The 18686-nt window shown below is 35.0% G+C and overlaps 1 protein-coding gene across 1 annotated transcript in view; it reads left to right on the top strand.

Annotated features, from left to right (window-relative positions):
* Positions 1–10369, top strand: part of LOC131027390 (phospholipid-transporting ATPase 3) — a 100233-nt gene extending 89864 nt beyond the window's left edge. Inside the window, exons 20-27 of the mRNA XM_057957429.2 lie at positions 4045–4210; positions 4565–4644; positions 4786–5025; positions 5545–5766; positions 5858–6025; positions 6186–6548; positions 6644–6750; positions 9647–10369. Of these exons, the coding sequence (XP_057813412.2) occupies positions 4045–4210; positions 4565–4644; positions 4786–5025; positions 5545–5766; positions 5858–6025; positions 6186–6548; positions 6644–6750; positions 9647–9944 (1644 nt within the window). The 3' untranslated portion in view covers positions 9945–10369. The remainder of the gene's footprint in view (positions 1–4044; positions 4211–4564; positions 4645–4785; positions 5026–5544; positions 5767–5857; positions 6026–6185; positions 6549–6643; positions 6751–9646) is intronic.
* Positions 10370–18686: the final 8317 nt, after the last annotated feature.

Genomic DNA, 18686 nt, shown 5'->3' on the forward strand with positions numbered 1-18686 from the left:
TCCCCCCGTTTTGGGGACGTCCCCTCAAAATTCTGGCAATTTGGGGACGCGGGGGGGGGGGGGGACGTCCCCTGGCCGTCCCCAAGTCCTCGAAACATCCCTGGGACTAGGACGGGGGTTTTCAGGTAGGGGACGCGTCCCCGGGTTTCGTAGGAAATAACACATTATACACTTGCAAGGACATCTAATTCACTAAGTTCGCAAGACAATCTTTGAGGAAATCAGCATCATAAACACTTGCAACATCATTGATTGAAAATTAAATAAAACACTTTTTTCCAGCAGTCACATTTATTCAATTTCCAAATCAATATTCCATCAGAAATGAAATCCACATTAAACATTCAACCAAATAAAAACATGAATTCCTAACAGGCATTTTAATTTGTTTGCAGAATATACCCAAATTAACCAATTTGAATTCTTAATTCATGCCTTGATTTCCATTGATAAATTTATTAACCACATAATAAAAGCCACATGAAAACCTCCTTTTTCATTCAACACAAAATCCATTTTAAAAATACATTTCATTTATTAAAATTTTACTTTATTGCACTAACCGGTTTGTACGGTGAGGGTACATGGTTACGCGGGGGTCGAACCAACCCGCAACAGTGCTGCTGCCGGGGCTGCAGGCACTACCTGCCGGTAGTATAGCAGCCGACTGGTAGCAAGCACTACCGACTAGTTGCAGGCACTACCGTCTGGTAGCACTGCTACCGATCGGTAGCAGTAGCTACCGATCGGTAGTGCTGCTACTTGCGGGTAGCAGAGACTACCGATCTGCGTGGTGGGACTAGCCTGCCATGGGGTGAGGTAAGGTCAACAAAACAAATAAAATACATGCCTCCAAGGCATTAAAATCAACACTCCACCCAATCGTTTAAACATGGAAACGATTCATTTCCAGAACATTTCACAGGCACACACATACACAGTGCCAAATCCAATTTTCAAGTGGAAACTTACCAATAAGGCAAATGGTGAAATGAAATCCCACGGAAACCGCAAATCTTGGACAACAAGATACTAGAAAGCACACAACAAGCTAAATCTAGTTCATTCTTTCCAAATAGAAGAGGTAAAACAAGAAATTGATTTTCAAGATCAAACACACAACAGATAGAGAAATGAACCATTTCCTTCCTAAATGCAACCATATGATATAGATTTCACAAAACCAACAATAATAAACACTCTTTCTTCCATTCCAATCATTCCACAAGCATCTACAGGAAGATTTGCATAATTTCCACACACAGGAAGTAAACTAAAAATTCCCAATTTAAAATGAAAACAAGAATAGATTATCCAACCTTGAAGCAAACTAGCAACCAAAATGAAGGAAGAATCCCAATCCCTGCAAACCAATTCGAATTCCAGCTCCTCCTTCCAGAATGATTTACCAATTTTCTCTCCAAAAATTCTGCCTCCCTTCTTCCCGTGAATTTTAGGAATAGCATGAAAATTATCTTTTAACGTAAACTTTCTAGGTTAAAAGTTTCCCAACCAATCAGATTTAAATATTTTAAAACTAAAAAGCAATCAGATTTACTCCTTTTTCAAAAATAATTCTTTTCCAATAATTAAAATGAAAAAGTCCAATGGAAAAGTAAAAAGGAAAGCTTTTATTAATTTCTATTTCCAAAAACATACTTTCTTTCAACATAATCATTTAACATTTAAATGGCTAGCCAATTATTTATTTCCTTCCAAAATATATCAATGCACCTTACAAAATAAATAAGCCCTTTAACCATTTAATCTAGCAAATCATTAATTTAATTAAATCAATAATCACAGAGCATAATAATCAACTAATTACGCCAGCATAAGATAACATCATCCATTTAATTAAATAACCATTTAAATAAACGGAAACACGCAAAACCAAGAATGATCAAATGACGACTCTCAAATGACCAAACCAAGGCACCATGACTCGCATAACAGCCAGACGGGAAAGACAACCGACTGACAACACTCACACGAGTGTGGTTGCAGGTCAAACTAGGGTACAACAACTATCTTCTCCATTCCCATCGGATATATAAGGCATGCTCAGACCTGTGAAACCAGGTGGAGTCAATACCCCGTACCTACCCGGTACTAATACCTGCAATGTCCTGCACCAAAGAACCACACGTGCATATAGACCAATATATATATAGACACGATATGCACACCAATGAAGGAGAATCGTGACGTTCCCTGTCTCACCGGAGTGAGTGAAGGAAAATCATCCCCTCGCATCCCAATACACTTGCAAACACGCAACATATAAATAACGCATCGCAATGTAAGGTAAAAGTGTCAGTCCATGATAATGATCCATAAAATAACATTAATCATAAGCACTGAGATACTGCATAAAATCACTCACCGTAAATCCAGCTAAAGCATGAAATAACATCGCATAACATCCGAATGAATATACAAAAATGTTCCATTGAACAGTCACAGAAGTAAATCAAAATATACAAAAAGAGGCTGATCGAGGAGGGGTACTACAATTCTCATACAGCAACATAAATCTGCTTTGAATAATAATGGGACAGAAGTTTAATTTCTACTGTTTCAATTGACCTTGACTATTTTTGATATCTATGTATGTATATATGTATGTATGCATGAATGTGTAATACATATATGCGGATATATATATGTGTGTGTGTGTGTGTGTGTGTACATACACACACACACACAGCACAAATTTATTTTGAATTTTCCCAAATACCTGAATTCCAGTGACTTGAACACAACCAGCTTTAGGGGACTCTCACCATAGTTAGATATACACCAAACTATGAGAAAGTCCAGCTGCAGAGATCAGGGACAATTTAGAGTTACAAAAATTCTTATCTGGGTTCAGCCAAACTTGTATTATATTAATGTTTGACAGTGCATAAGTGCTGATGTACTTCTGGTTATCAATATTATATTAATGGTTGACAGTGCATAAGTGCTGATGTACTTCTGGTTATTAATATTTCAACATACCAGACATTTCTAACAATGCTAGAATAAATTATAAATAGTGTTCACATAATATGCTATTATACATGATAAATAGTTTAACTATTGCTTATAACTGGAGTTGCATGGAAACAGATATGATGTGAGATATGGATATAGAAATTTTCAAGACTCCCTGTTACAGATATGGCTAGATACAACAATAATAGTTTATTCTACTAGTGATAGAACAATTGTCTGGTATGTTGAAATATTGATAACCAGAAGTATATCAGCTCTTATGCACTGTCAAATGTTAATATGATACACTTACAAGTTTGGTCAAACCTAGGTGAGAATTTTCACATCTCCAAATTTTAATCAGGCTAGACCTGTGTGGGTGAAACTTTCTCATAGCTTGCTTTATATCCGACTATGGCGAGAGTCCCCTAAAACTTGTTGCATTCAAGTCACAGGAATTTGGTAAGCAGGAAAAATTCCTAATAATCCCTTTTTGAGATTTGGAATATTGAAAGATGCAATGTATTTATTCATTATTTTTAATCTCTGAAATTTCATTGCCAATTTCTTATTTCTTCAAATCTTTGAGCTGTAGCTATTTTTGATGCAGTACTTCAAAATATTTATGGCATCAGAGTTTTTGTTTGTGAAAGTTTATGGTATCATCCTCTACATGGTCCAGGTGGCCTGTCAAAAGCTTTCTGGAACTGATTCTGAAGTTTGTGTATTAAGTATTTGTGGTCGATTGTACGTCATCTGCCACATGTATAATTGAGGACTAGCTGTGCAAAGAACACCTTTCCCCTTTAACTGGCTTGCAGAGTCAATGTATACAATTGAAGGGATATTGACAGAAAGGCAGGGAATATATAGTCAAAATTGTTTTAAGTAGTATCTTGACCACCTAGATGTGAAAAGCAAGAGAGATTTTGGATATGACAGGAACTGTTTTGGTGTTTTTGTTTTGACATCTTGAGAGGAGTTTATTTTATGCTGTTTTCAGTATTTTTTCTTCATGCAACTTATGTGTTCAAATGACTATTTTGATACCGGAATTTATTTTAGGTTGCAGATTTGATTGAGAAGGAACTTATTCTGATAGGATGCACTGCAATTGAAGACAAACTTCAAGAGGGGGTGCCAGCTTGTATAGAAACTCTTTCAAAGGCAGGAATAAAGATTTGGATATTGACTGGTGACAAAATGGAAACAGCAATAAACATTGCATATGGTTAGATTTTTACCCATGATTATGAATTTGTAAATTATATAGGGGGGTCTTAATTTTTAGTTTCTTGGCTCTGATGCAGATGTTTTGTGAGATTTATTGCCGTCATCTTTGAATATTTACAATCTTGCTTGACATTTTGCCTTTCTTAAGGAACATTGTTTAATAACAACTGGCTTGTCTTTCTTTTTCTGAAACTTTAAATGTACAAGATGTAAATGGACTTGGCACTGAATTTAATGTAAGTAAATTATGAGTTGTCACTTGCTGACAGTGGTCCATATGGGTCTTGAATATTTATGGTTATGATCCTCATGCGAGCCCTGATCTGAACCATTTCGTGTTTACAATATGCAGCTTGTAGTTTAATCAACAACCAAATGAAACAGTTGATTATCAGTTCTGAAACAAAAGAAGTTAGAGAAGTGGAGGATCAGGTGAGATATTAATGAGGGAAAAACTTTCAATATACATTTGATTACTATTTTGCACTAGTATAATTTTATTGTAGTTATTCTTGAAAATTGATGACATTTTTGATGTGGTTCTCTTTATTTTATTTGCTGTAAATTATACAGGGTGATCCTGTTGAAACTGCCAGAGTTATCGAAGACACTGTCAAACGGGATCTGGAGAGATGTCTTGATGAAGTAGATTATGATACGGATTCTAGATCAAGATTAGATTTTGCCCTTGTGATAGATGGAAAATGCCTAATGTATGCGTTAGATCCAAAGTTACGGGGAAAACTGCTTAAACTAAGTCTGATGTGCAAAGCTGTTGTTTGTTGTCGAGTATCTCCCTTGCAGAAAGCACAGGTGACTGTTTTCTTTGGACAGTGGTGTTTAAATAAAGCTGAAAATATTAGATTGTGGAGCTACATAGCTAGTTGATGTTTGATACATGGTGATAAAATGGAATTCCTTTCAGAAACATCCTATCTATGTCCTTTGAAAGAAAGCTGTTGACACTTAAAAGTAGATATTGTGTGAAATATGTCAGTATTTAAAGATATGTTTTCTGAACTAGAGGTGGAAGAGTTGTCAAGAAAGATAGCTTTGGCTGTACTTATGTCATTTGTCTGATTATTTGGTTCCATTTGTTGAGCTATTACAGTTTGTTCTTATTGGCCACACTTTTCCCATCGTACCATTGTTCTCAATAAAAATTAATATTCTTGAAAGTTAAAATTACCTTTTTTGCTAATTCTTGATAAAATGACAAGTCATTCGGTAGCATAAAGAATGAATTCTGATTCTTCTCATGGATCTCCTTTAGTCTGTCACTAGATTCAGTTCTTTACTCTTTTCCATTTTACTGATTCTGCATTACATCAGGTGACCAGTCTTATTAAGGTTGGTGCTCGAAAAATTACTCTTGCCATTGGTGATGGTGCCAATGATGTGAGTATGATTCAGGCTGCACATGTGGGTGTTGGTATAAGTGGTTTGGAAGGAATGCAAGCAGTTATGGCAAGTGATTTTGCTATTGCTCAGTTCCGATTTCTTACAGATTTACTTCTCGTGCATGGTCGATGGTCCTACATTAGGATTTCCAAGGTGGGTAGAATGTCTTGCATTTCATTTACTTTTTCTTTGCAAATTATGGATAATTCCGTTGCTTGATATTGTTCATCTAATTGTCGTGCAGGTTGTTGCGTACTTCTTTTATAAGAATCTTACTTTTACATTGACACAATTTTGGTTCACCTTTCATACTGGTTTCTCTGGCCAGCGGTTTTATGATGATTGGTACCAGTCCTTGTATAATGTTATTTTTACTGCTCTTCCAGTCATTGTTGTTGGAGTTTTTGACAAGGTGAGTTGCTCATTGACTTTGGTGGTTATGGAGTGTAACACTCCTGTTAGGATTTTTATTATATTTGTATAACTTCTTATTGACTAGCAGTTTTTAAAAGAGGTTTGCCTGCAGGAATTTAAAAGATTTAATAAGTATATGTTTTTCTACATATTGACAGGATGTAAGTGCTTCACTGTCCAAAAGGTATCCTCAGTTATATCAGGAAGGAATAAAAAACATGTTCTTCAAGTGGAGAGTTTTAGCAGTATGGGCTTTCTTTGCTGTTTACCAGTCAATTATATTCTTTTCATTTGCTGTGGGGGCAAGTAGTAAGGGGCAGAACTCATCAGGAAAAATGCTTGGACTGTGGGATGTGGGCACAATGGCCTTTACTTGTGTAGTAATCACGGTCAACATGCGCCTTATGATGGCATCTACTTATATCACAAAATGGCACAATATTAGTGTTGCAGGTAGCATTTTGACATGGTTTCTATTTATATTTATATACTCCGGAATCATGACAAGACATGATAGACAGGTAAATACCTGATACAGTGCTGTTGGATATATTATCGATTTGTTTTTGAGAATTGCTAGTTTGTGCTGATTCTTATATATATTTTAATTGAGCAGGAAAATATCTACTTTGTCATTTATGTTTTAATGAGCACCGGGTATTTCTGGTTGAATGTTCTACTAGTACCACTAGTGGCGCTCTTAGGCGACTTTCTATTCCAAGGGTAAGCAAGTTAGTTATTTTTTAATGGCACTGTTTATTTTCTGATTTACATTTTCTAGTTTTTACCTTTTTCAAGGTGATTGTTCAGTCTTCAGTCTTGGCCTAATCGATTTTTTTGCAATTGTGGTTTACTGTGTCTTTGGTGTATAGACATTCTGAAGTGACATAACAAATGTGTTAGGATCTCAATATAAGAAATCATTTATTGTTTACTTTCTTTTCCTTATGGTGAAAGATACAAACTAGTCAGAATCTTACAAATGCCAAAGCTGCATTCCAGTCTAGTCTAGAATCTTTTAAAACATGCTTGTTATTTCAAATTTATCATTAAAACCTCCCTTTATATTTTCTTCAGAGCTTATTTTCTGAATATCATGATATTATATGGTATTCAAAAGTATTGATTGATGACAGTAGATTAAGATATGCTAATACAATCAGGTGTTAGACAAAGAATGTATAATAATGCTTGCAAAAGGTCAAAATAGCAAGAGTATATTGAACAAGAATAGCCTAAGAATCTTCCAAAAGCAGGAATTCATCACGTGATTAAAAATAAAAATAAATTTTGGGTTTACCAGGAAAATATAAACCAAATAGCCCTAAGAATTTACAAGAATATGAGGCATGGACAAATATACAAGTATAGTTCTCACGAGATACAACAAAGTGAAAAACCATCTTTATTGGCAGCAGAAAGTGGTCCTGTAAAGAGATGAACTGTTTGTGTTTTTTTCTTTTTTTTTTCACGAAAACGGTGATCCTTTTTCAATGGTCATTATGATTTGTTACGAAGAATTGTGCTTTGTTCTGATTCAACCAAATGTCTTCTACACTTTAATTGCTGAGAAAGTGTGTTTGAGGTTACAATAAAACACTTAAAACTCTGATCAATTTTGATCAAAGATGCTGTAATAAATCAGTAAGCAGCAATATGAGGTTATGCACTTCACATGTTGCTCCATAACCTAACAACACACAATGGATATAATAACATCAATAAGGGTTTAAGCATAACAAGGAGAGGTGCATCGAGTGAGTAAGCACTCAATGAAAGAATGAACACAATTTTTTTTTTTTTTGATAGGTTGCAACTTACTTTTCCCTTGTGTATCCTTAAAAAATGGAGAACTCTTTAATTTTATGGCCATCTTTGGGGTAGTAAAACCAGTATTATTTGGGAACAGATCTTTTGTAGTTTAAGATACTGGAATTTTGGGTACAGGAATTGCATAGGATGCTTCAAGGATGTCAGATTGTAACTGGGGATGTCTATTGGATTTCTAGATGTTCCTTGACCGAACGAGGGATGTGCTCACCTGTATGGTAGGTCAACTGAAAAAGATTCATGTATGTTAATTGACCCCCATCCTTAATTCTTGAGAAGAATAATCTAGCTCGCCCATCAACTTTGGAACTTAAGCATTTAAAAGTTATACAATCAAAATTATATGACTTATATCTTTGAACTTAAAAGTTCGAAGGAAAATAACTTAATCTTGCTGTAAATGAGTAAGCTGGATCCTAAATATAAACTCAGCCTTACAGCAATATAGGAAAATGGTAAAAGGCTGGATTGTATGAAGAATAGCATATTGTATGGTGGTTATGCAATTTACTTAAATTAGTTTTGAATTTACCGTGAACCCATGATTAATTATAAATATTTTCTTTTTCATATATATTTTGAATCCAGTTTTCTTTTTTCTATTCCTTGAATCATGGAGTGCTTCCTAGTTTTTCCCTCATCCTCGTGTCCCCTGAGCTTGGTATGGCATTGGTAAATTAAAAATGTTGAATATTCTGTCCCTTTTGTGTTTTCCAGATTGCAGTGAAGATAGTGGGAATCTTATGTAGTTCAACTGTTCTTCTTTTTTCTTTTATAAATTATCTATCTGCTGGTATCTATTTCTAGTTGATATTTTTATTTTCTTATTTTCCTTTTGTAAAATAAAAGTAGATTTTGGTTGTTCCTACTTGCTACTATTTAACTTTGTGCATATAAAATTCTTCTCTACATTGCATTATTCTGTGCATCTAGTTCTTGGTACAGCAGTTTGGTTCCACAGCTGATATATTTCACCTTTATAAATGAGCATGATACTTGTTACTTCTTTAATAACTTCTCGCATCTTCATATACACCTATGAGAGTAAATGCTTAAACTGTTATAAGAGGATATTTGGTTCTATGTTTGCTCTTGAATCATAAGGTTAAATGTTTCATTGATGACTTCTTTTGGTGTGTGCTTTGCAAAAATATGTCGCACTTTCAGTTCAAGTTATTTTTATTTTTATTTGAGGCAACAAGCAATCAGCTTTGTGCTTCTCATTTTTATCAGAGCTTTGAGCTTGAGGTTATAGACATGAATTCCATGTCTATTCTCTTGCATAAACTAGCAACTTTTGGTCACAACTTTTTAAGCTAACCAATCAATTCTATTTTAATTTCTCTAGAGTACATGTTTGATATTCAGTCGTTGGAAATGCTTCTTATCATGACCATTCAATACACATGTAGTAATGTTAAATGAAAATTTAATTTCTATCTCTAATAAATAGTGGATAAAAAATTTAAATTTGTTGGGTTTGCTATTGGTATTGAAGTCTATGATCCTTTTAGCTAACTGCTGGGGTGCTCTGCATTTTTCACTAAAGCATTTCTAGCCTCCTATTCCTCATGGAGATTTTAGTATTCTGTCTTCCTTTCTTGGAGTTTTTGAATGGATTTATTGTGATCCTTTGGTCAATTTATAAAAAAGTTTAAAAAAAATGTTTTTGAGACATTAGTCATGCAAACATGAAGGGCAGAGTATCTACTTGTACATTGTTTGAAGATAACATTAATTGGAATCAATTGAATACTAAAGCACTAGAAGGAGTTTACTGTGCATGCAGAATTCAACAGAGGTTTTATCCCTACGATTATCAAATTATTCAGGAAAAATATAGGAATGAACCTGATGAATCTACTCAAGATAATGAGACATTAAACGATTTGACACCAGATCAAGAGAGAAGTCTAGCAATTGCTCGGCTTCCCCCTCAAAGGTCAAGACATACAGGATTTGCTTTTGATTCTCCGGGCTATGAGTCTTTCTTTGCATTGCAGAAAGGGGTGCTCCCTCCTCCCAAGGCATGGGATGTGGCCCGGAGAGCAAGTATGAAGCCGCCAAAAAGGAATTTAAATAGCTGAAAGAATCCTATGTAAATTGCAGATACTCTATTTTGCTTAGTCTTCCCTACTGTAAACAGTGAAGTTGCACCCAACTGTCATGAATTTAATCCATTCTTTGTAGTTAAATTATTGGTAGAATGTATGTATACTTAGTAGATCTATTCAAAAGTAGCAGTTTTGTCAGAGATGTATCAATATTTTTCATTTTGCGTTTTTTTATCATTTTCCAATCATACATTCACAGTTCCTACATTGTGGAAAGGCTTGTTGAACATTACACCTGTAGAACTTATGATTCTCAGGAGCCTTCCTTATTTGAGTTATGCATTTCAGTTCGACAAAGAGGCAGAACTGTTGGACATGTTCTTGTTGTCACCAGAGCAACATGCCACTTGTTGCTTTGTTTTAATTCTAAATAATGTATTGAATTCTTTTTTTTTTTTTTTATGTTTGAAAATTTCTCATATTGTGATCTTGATTACGGAGCTTGAAGAAATACAAAACAATGCAGTGTACGGCAACGTGTTTCCAATTTAAACCTGTTTTTAGATGGAGAAAGTTCTGCACTTCCTTTTCTGGGCATTCCGCTGATGTACTGATTTTTTATTGGACAAGCAAAAGAAATTAAAAGAGGAAAGAGAACAGAGCTTAGAAAGTCTAAGTCTACAACAAAGTCTAAGTTCACAACAGATGCTGTACTGTTAGAATTGTCTATGTATTAAAAGAATATTATTATTAGGAACGATAAAGTTCACATATATTCAGCATAATATCTTTTACAAATGAAAGTGCCAAATTTTAGAAAAAATGGGACCGTGTGAAAGTGTCAGGGCTTTCATTAGATATTAAGTTGGACTTAAAAGAAATTTTTATTGAGCACATTACTCACCCTTGAAGTCATGAATGCATGAATAAATTTATCTCTAGGTTTGTTCTCAAAAAGTACAGATTTTCTTTTGTACTTTAAAATTTGCAATTAGAATTGATGCATCGAATCAAGCAAAGATATTGAGGTTTTGATGGAGCAATTTTTTGGAAGGCATGAATTTTTAAGGCCAGAGGCTGCTTCTTGATCCTTTAGGTCACCTGTTGTCAATCATGTGAGAACATATCCGATCTTGTAGATCAAAACACCTGGCTGATCACCTTGCATATTGCTGGGAGGAGACTTCCACTAGACCTTGGTAGTACTTTTTTTATACGCAAATTGCTACCATGGGGGTAGCTCCTGTTATATTTAAATATGGTGTAAAATACATTAAATATGACATAGATTCTTACAAACTTGAGCTTGGTAGTCAGATATGTAATAGGGTGTGCAGCCCTGAGATCATTTCCTGCAATGTTTCGATCTGTGCAAGTGTGAGAAGGTCATCCTGATGGGCCAAGAAAAATGCATAAGTTTCCATGTTGTTTCTGGCCAGCCTGTCTCGTAGGAGAGTGATAGCTTGTTTAACAGACTTTGTTGTTTGTATTACTATAGGTTCCTAATAATCATTTGGTGTATGAACAATTTGATGAAGCATTAAAAAAGATCTTAAAGCCTTCCAAGGAGCTCAAGGAGCACTTTGTGTCCCAATTTCACTTTTTTTCCTGTATTGGTAGTTAATGCAATTACTTATTCAATCTTCTAAAAGTGACTTTGGTTTGTTTTAATTTGTCTTTATCAATTCTATTTACATATGCATATGTTCAAGATATCAAGTTTGTTTATGGGTGAGTTTCTTCTGATCAGTTTATGATAATATGCAACCAGCTAAAGGTGCATACCAATTTTTTGTTTTGTTTTAGGTTTTGCAATTGAAGCAAGGTATGTATATTATGTTGTTAAAATAAGCTATTGTAATTGGGTTCCAGAAACATCCAAATTTCTAATTTGAGACATCCAACTTGTACTCTAAATTTTTAAGTTTTCTATGAATGTACTTTCATGTTAATTGTAAGTGATATAATATTGTTCCACATAAAATAGCATTTGCATTGATTATAATAATAAAGAATGTTAAATGTCAGGTTTTCTTCAAAGCTCAGGCCTTTTATTGACAATTCAATCATTTATGATGAAATCATGTTAGTGCAGCGAGACATCTCATAAAAATAAATGAGGGGCCTATCAAACATTGTAGTCTAATGAAGGTTGAAGCTATTTGAGATTTGATAATGTTGGTGTGGGCATTATTTATTAAGTTGTCAAAATAATTTATCCAACATTGTCTACTTATAGAACATGAATTGACTTTGGGAATATTATTTTTTTAATTTCTTCAAGTCTTCACTGTCATGGGGCAGACTGGTGCGGTGATCTCTAAGTTCGGTTTCCATTGCAGTACTCACAAACATTGATAAACCCTCATGTTATTCCAAGTTCAATCCTATTCAAACAATCAAGGATTGCAGAGTGACGATACACTAAGATGGCTGCTATTTAAATCACATATTCATTATGCAATTGTTTATATCCTTGCATGCGATAAATTGTTTAATCATATCAACTCTCATACTTGTATGGTGCTATTAATATGTGATTCTTCATTATTCAACACAGTTGATAGTGTGACAAAATGCATATTAATTATTTAGCTTGGATTATTAATCTCTTAGCCTTTCTTAATAATATATTATTATAAACATAGTTGATTTAGTAGTTGGTTGGGTATTCCTATCCTGATTAGATATTCTTCTAAATCCAACTTTTCATTGCTACCCAATTCCATTATGGTAATATAGCACCATCAATCCGTGTCTATGATTGAAGAACACGTATAAGGCCATGCGAAAAGAGAGAAACACATGGAATAAAGAGAAGCACTTGTGGCTGATAATTTGCCATCCATTGTGTAAGATGATCTGCACAACCGTGGAAGGGGTCACTCATAAAAAGAGTGGCAAAGTCGATTTGCATAAAGTTCTCTACATAAAAGAAATGCTACCAAGAGGAAAATTCTTTGCAGATTATGTGGAAGAACATTGCCAACATTGCACAAAGCCTTAGATCATGAGGCTATCCCCTTGTAAGTTGTTTTTCAAAACCTAGGAAACTCATACCAAGGTGTAGCATTATAAAATTGCGACCCTTGCAATTTTTGACCACATTTGGGTCTTTGCATTAGCAGATGAATCCCTAAGCTTGATCGGAGCATCAAAACATGCTCAAGACATCAATAACTTGCATTTTTCATCATTCTGCCCTGCCTTCTTATTGCTGCCTGTCTTAAATCAGTGCAGGACAGGGACGTGGTGCCCTTGTCCGGGCCCTATTTTGGGCCCCCTTTGATCCCCTCCTTGCATTGGGCTTGTCAATTGTTGAGCTGGAAAAGTTTTTCCTATGTCGGCCTAAGACGACCAATTACCTAAATACCCCTAATTGATTAGTATATAAAGAGCACTTCCCCTCCTATTTGCATGAGGTAGATCATAAGGCGAAATTACAAGGCGACATTATTATTAAGCATCATTCATTCAAGCATTGAGCGTTTCAAGTCTCCTTTCAAGGCTAGGTGTTTGCATTCAAGACAATGATTCAACCATTGAAGAAGAGATTTCTATCATCATTCTAGACATCCTATTTCACATATCCATTCAAACAAATTCATCTACAATGGTATCAACAATTCGATTACATCCCCTTCTTAAGGTGGATTTTACTTCAGACATTTCTTTTAATTTACTTGTAGCATTTTACAACCACTTGGTTAATTCCAAAACGGGGTTTTTCTTTGCCTTTCAAAGATTTTTTGGTTAAAACATCTACCTTATTTTCTTTCGAGTTAAAAGCATCTATAGTTTGAAGATTTCTTGTTGATTATCGGAAGGTAGCTGCACCTTGTAAAAGAAGTACAGAGTAGGTATAGAAGGACATCATACCTAACTCAACCGTTGGTCATATTACTACCTATTTGGGCATTAGATTACAAGGTTAGGTCGCAAAATTTGTTCACTAACACCTGCCAAACATTATTAAGATAATTAATGTTACCATCAAAGATGATATATTTGTTAGGAGCCATTTTTTACCTTCTCCTAGGCTTTCCGTATAGATCTAGTAGGGGTAACTAGGAAACTTCCTATTGGTAAATCATTAAGAGAAATCATCTTCCAAGCCTTAGTATGTTTTGGGATGGATAGGTTAATTTTGTTTCTCATCAAAATCTTACAAGGTTCTTCCCCTTCAAATGCTTTAGCAATCCATTTGATTGCAAGTGCAATACCTTGGGTCTTAAGGTCTTTTAACCCAAGTCCCCCCACTTCTTATACATACAAAACCATTGCCATTTTATATAATTTTGTTTACCTTTTCCTTTTCTATGAAACCACAATAACTTCTTGATTTGTTTTGGATGTCACTCACTTGATAACTTCTAAAAAGTGACACAAATGTCAACTAGATGTTGTAGTTGGAGAGAATCCTTTAGCAGGCCTAAATTCTCCTTGCAAGAGATAAAAATTGTTTGTTCCACTTCCCAACTTTTGTTAAATTATCCCTTAGATCCAATTCCACATCTTTTAGGCATGGGTTGATTGCAATTGGGATGCATGCGTATCCTACTTTCTTGGCAGGTCCACCCCATTATAAGTTGTATTTATCTAGCCAATGTGGGGCCTCTTTTTTCCACCCTAACATAATGGACTTTGGGTTGGAATTCTTTGCCCCATGATAATCACAAAAGATTGTGATTTTTTCATCTTGGATTCCATATCATCTTCATTGAGCTTTAGAAATAGAATTGTATCATAAGAAGAATGTATGGCTTGCATTGAAAGAAAAAAGATTAGAGAGAGAGAAAGAGATGAAGAAAAAAAGGAGAGAAATTGTTTTAGAATAAATATCATTTACATGTGAGAGTAAATGTTATCTACATGTCAAACTTGCTAAGGCTTAGTTGGCATAAGTTACCTATTATAAGGTCACTTTGTTAACTTGCCATCTAATGAATGTTTAGTTAGTTATCATAAAGTTACTTTTGTAACTTGTCATTTAATAAAGCTCATGTTAGTTATCTTAGGTGGCATTCTAGATAGAGATGAGTCAAAGCTTATTATTTAATACTTGTTTTATAGAGCATCATGCATTTAATTTTGTTTCAAGGGTAGTTATAGCTACTTCATCATCTCTTACCTATATAAGCATAATATATGTACATTTGTAATCATATTAACCCATTATCAATATATGCATTGTCATGCATTGTTCTATCCATTTCCCTATTTTTGCTGAGTGTTTGGGTTTGTAAGGGGAGTACCCTTCATCATAGTATCAAAGGATTTTTTTGAGAGTGTAAGGGTGGAGTAGCCCTACATCAGTGGTATTAGAGTAGGATTTCTTGAGTGTGCAAACTATAGTCATATTTATGATATTGCTGATATTCTTTAAAATATCATCATATTGTTGTATCGTTTGTTCAAAGCCAACTTTTTCATAGCAATATACACAACATATCATAAAAGATTTTTAATAGATACTAAGAAGAATAACCCGAGAAGCAATGTATTCAAAATAAGAAGAATAAACATCTTTTAATCATAACACAAATTCTATAATTTATATAATTGCATTAAGATAATCTTATTTATATTTATCAAAAACTTGTAGAGTTCATTCAAAATAGAGTTTCTTCACAAAGCCCCAAAAAGGAAGAAAATATCCCCTAATCACTATTGATTCATAACATAAATAGGCATTTCATCAGAACTATCTCAAGAAGTAACAATTTCTTCAAAATGTCTATTTCCACAAAAAGAACTAAAAAACCGCTAAATCGTATATGTGGCCCACCTGAAACCATAATTTGAAACACCGAAAATCCCCTAATCTTACGCTATTTACATTAATTCAAAATTAGCAACACTAATTATCCATGAGGAGTAGATTCTTTTTGGCTTCGAGTACCATTTGGAGTTGCACATCATGCAATTCAACCATTTCCTCTTCCTCTTCTAGCACTAGGATCACTCTCATGTACTCAACGAAACTCGTTTTGCATTCTCACAATAAAGTTGTCAACCTAGAGAGGATGTCTTCTTATGGGTCTTCCGTAAAATCCATACCAGGTTGAATCATTGGAGTAGTACTGTTTCCTGACAGCACCATCCTTCAAGATTGAATTTTCTTTCCATGGTAGAGGGTACTCTATCACAACAATACATTCATCCATAGGATACTAAAGTAAATTGCTTCAAGCTGGGTTTCTTGCTGCAATAATTTATTCTTGTAGGTGTCGATTATGATTTTCTGCTGGTCTCTCCTCTTTCTTTAAGGTATCAATTACCCTCTTGTATTCAAAAAAGTCAATCTATTCTTTCCAATATAATGTTGTTGGCAATTTGGAGGTATTGATTATGTGTTGCATTGATGTTTGTCATTGATGTCAACACTAGCTATTTTGCTGTCTACTGACTTCTGGTAGAGTGGTTGGACATTGGTGTTGATCTGGAGATTTGTCTCCGATTTGTTCCGGTTGTTGGAATTGATTTGGATTGGTTATTCATGTGTTTCTGATGTGTATCACATTCAGTTGGTTCGAGATTTGATGATCCAGATGCTATCATTTGTTCTAGTAAGCCTTTTGGTTACCGGTAAGGGTTTTACCGACAACACTTTGATGAAGATCTTTTGGTGAATCCGATAAGTGGTGTTGGTGTGGCTTCTAGAAGGTTATCGGGATGCTGATGGTTATCATGTTTGTGTTCTAGTTGTTCGTGGTATTTCACTTGGCTTATGGCGACCTATTTTGGGCCCGACGTTATTCTGCTAAGTTATGGACCGGTTTATGTAACGTGTTGGTTGATGCTCCCGATGTGTCACCGATTGGATTTATTGTTTGGATTATGTTGTTTCGGTCTTAAGCCGACTTGGTTTATCTTTGGTTTGCAGGATTATGTAACGAATTTATTGTATTATCTTTTAGGTGGCCGACTTAATTGTTTGGGTCTCGGGTTGGTATAAATATGATGTAAGATCTCTTTGTAGATTAGTGGGTTATGGGATTATCTGTGTGCGAATAAAGTTGTAATCTTATGCAGAGGTTTTGGTTGATCATAGGTGATCGAGTTGGATTTGTATAAGAGGTTTAAGACCTCCGGTATTGAGCTTAACTAGAATTGTACTCAGGCATATGAGATGCTATTCTTGAAGTTCACTCATTTTTCCGAATTATAGTTTGGATTTCTTTGTAGTCAGTGAGGCTCCTTTTGTGATGAGTAGTGCACTCTAGGGAGTGTGCCTTCCTACATGTGCATGCCCCTCTTATTGTAATCACATACTTACTACAAAAGTATTGTTTGACTGTGGGTAGGCTTCCCACCATGGTTTTTCCCTTTAGCAAGGTTTTCACGTACAAATCTCGGTGTTATGTGTTATGGATGGTTGGTAATTGTTCTGTGATTTATAATTTGTGTGTTTAAAGTTATATAATTTGTTGACAACTGATTCACCGCCCCTCTCAGTTGTCCACCGGCTATTCTAAAAATTGGTATCAGAGCTTGGTCCTCTCTGCAGAAGCTTAACTGCTTGAGGAAGATCCTATGGCATCTAACAGTTCAACTGCATCTATTTTCCGGAGAGAAACCCCTAAGCTTGATTTGACAAATTACAGAGTATGGAAGATTCAGATGGAGACTCATTTTAAATGTATTGGGAAAGAGATTTGGGAGATCATGGAGAAAGGCTATACTCCTCATAATCCGACATATGGCAATCCTCCTCAGACAAACATGGATAAGGACATTGAAAATGAGAGCAAGAGAAGCACTCTTGAGTGCACTTTCTGATCAACAAATAATGGGATTAACTGACCAATCATTTGCAAAGGCTATATGGGATAGGTTGGAGGCTCTGAATGAAGGCAACTCTACTGTTAAAATTGCTAAACTTGATGGTTACCGGGTGAGGTATGGAAACCTGTAGATGGTAGAAGATGAAAGGATTGTTGCTTTTATGGAAAGAGTTAATGAAATTGTTATGGGAATTCAGTGCTGTGGTGGATCTCTGAACGAAGATGAGATTGTTTCTAAAGTATTGAGAGATTTGCCACCAACTTATAAGATGAAGGCTACTGCAATTAATGAGCTGAGAACAATGGCTAACACTTCGGTTAACATGGATACTTTGGTTGGAAAGTTATTTTCTTTCGAGCTGAAGAATTTGGTCCTCAAGGAGCTGCAAAGACTGAATCTGCTTTTCATGCACCTACATCATCAACCGACAAGAGTGATTGGAAAGATTTATATGTGAAGGAACTGGATGAAATGAAGAAAGAAGATGAAGAGTTTGAGCAACTTCAAGCCTTATTTGCTAGAAGAGTACCTAAAGGTCCGATAGGAAGTAAGTATGAAAGAAAATAACCTTTTAAATGTTTTGCATGTAATAAGATATGTCATTTTGCATCTAGATGTCCTGCGAGAAATTCAAGATCTGAAGAGAAAGATAGAAGATCTTTTAGGCCTAACCATGATTATTAGAACAAGAATAAGCACAGGAGAAATAAAGACAAATGATGTTACTATGCGAATGAGGAAGGTGTGACTAATTCTATTAAGGAAAAGGAATGGGTATTTTTGTCTATCAAGGAAGATGCTCCAGAACCTGCCATTCATAATGAGGAAAATGCCCTTGCTGCTAAAATTGAAGACATAGATGAATGGGTGATAGACAATGGATGTTCACATCATATCATTGGAGATAAAAGGAAGTTTTTTTTATCTTTGGAAGAATTTGATGGTAGTCTGGTTAGATTTGGAGATGACGAAGCATGCATGATAAAA

Source organism: Cryptomeria japonica, chromosome 1 (assembly GCF_030272615.1).
Source record: "Cryptomeria japonica chromosome 1, Sugi_1.0, whole genome shotgun sequence".
Classification (NCBI taxonomy): Eukaryota; Viridiplantae; Streptophyta; class Pinopsida; order Cupressales; family Cupressaceae; genus Cryptomeria; species Cryptomeria japonica.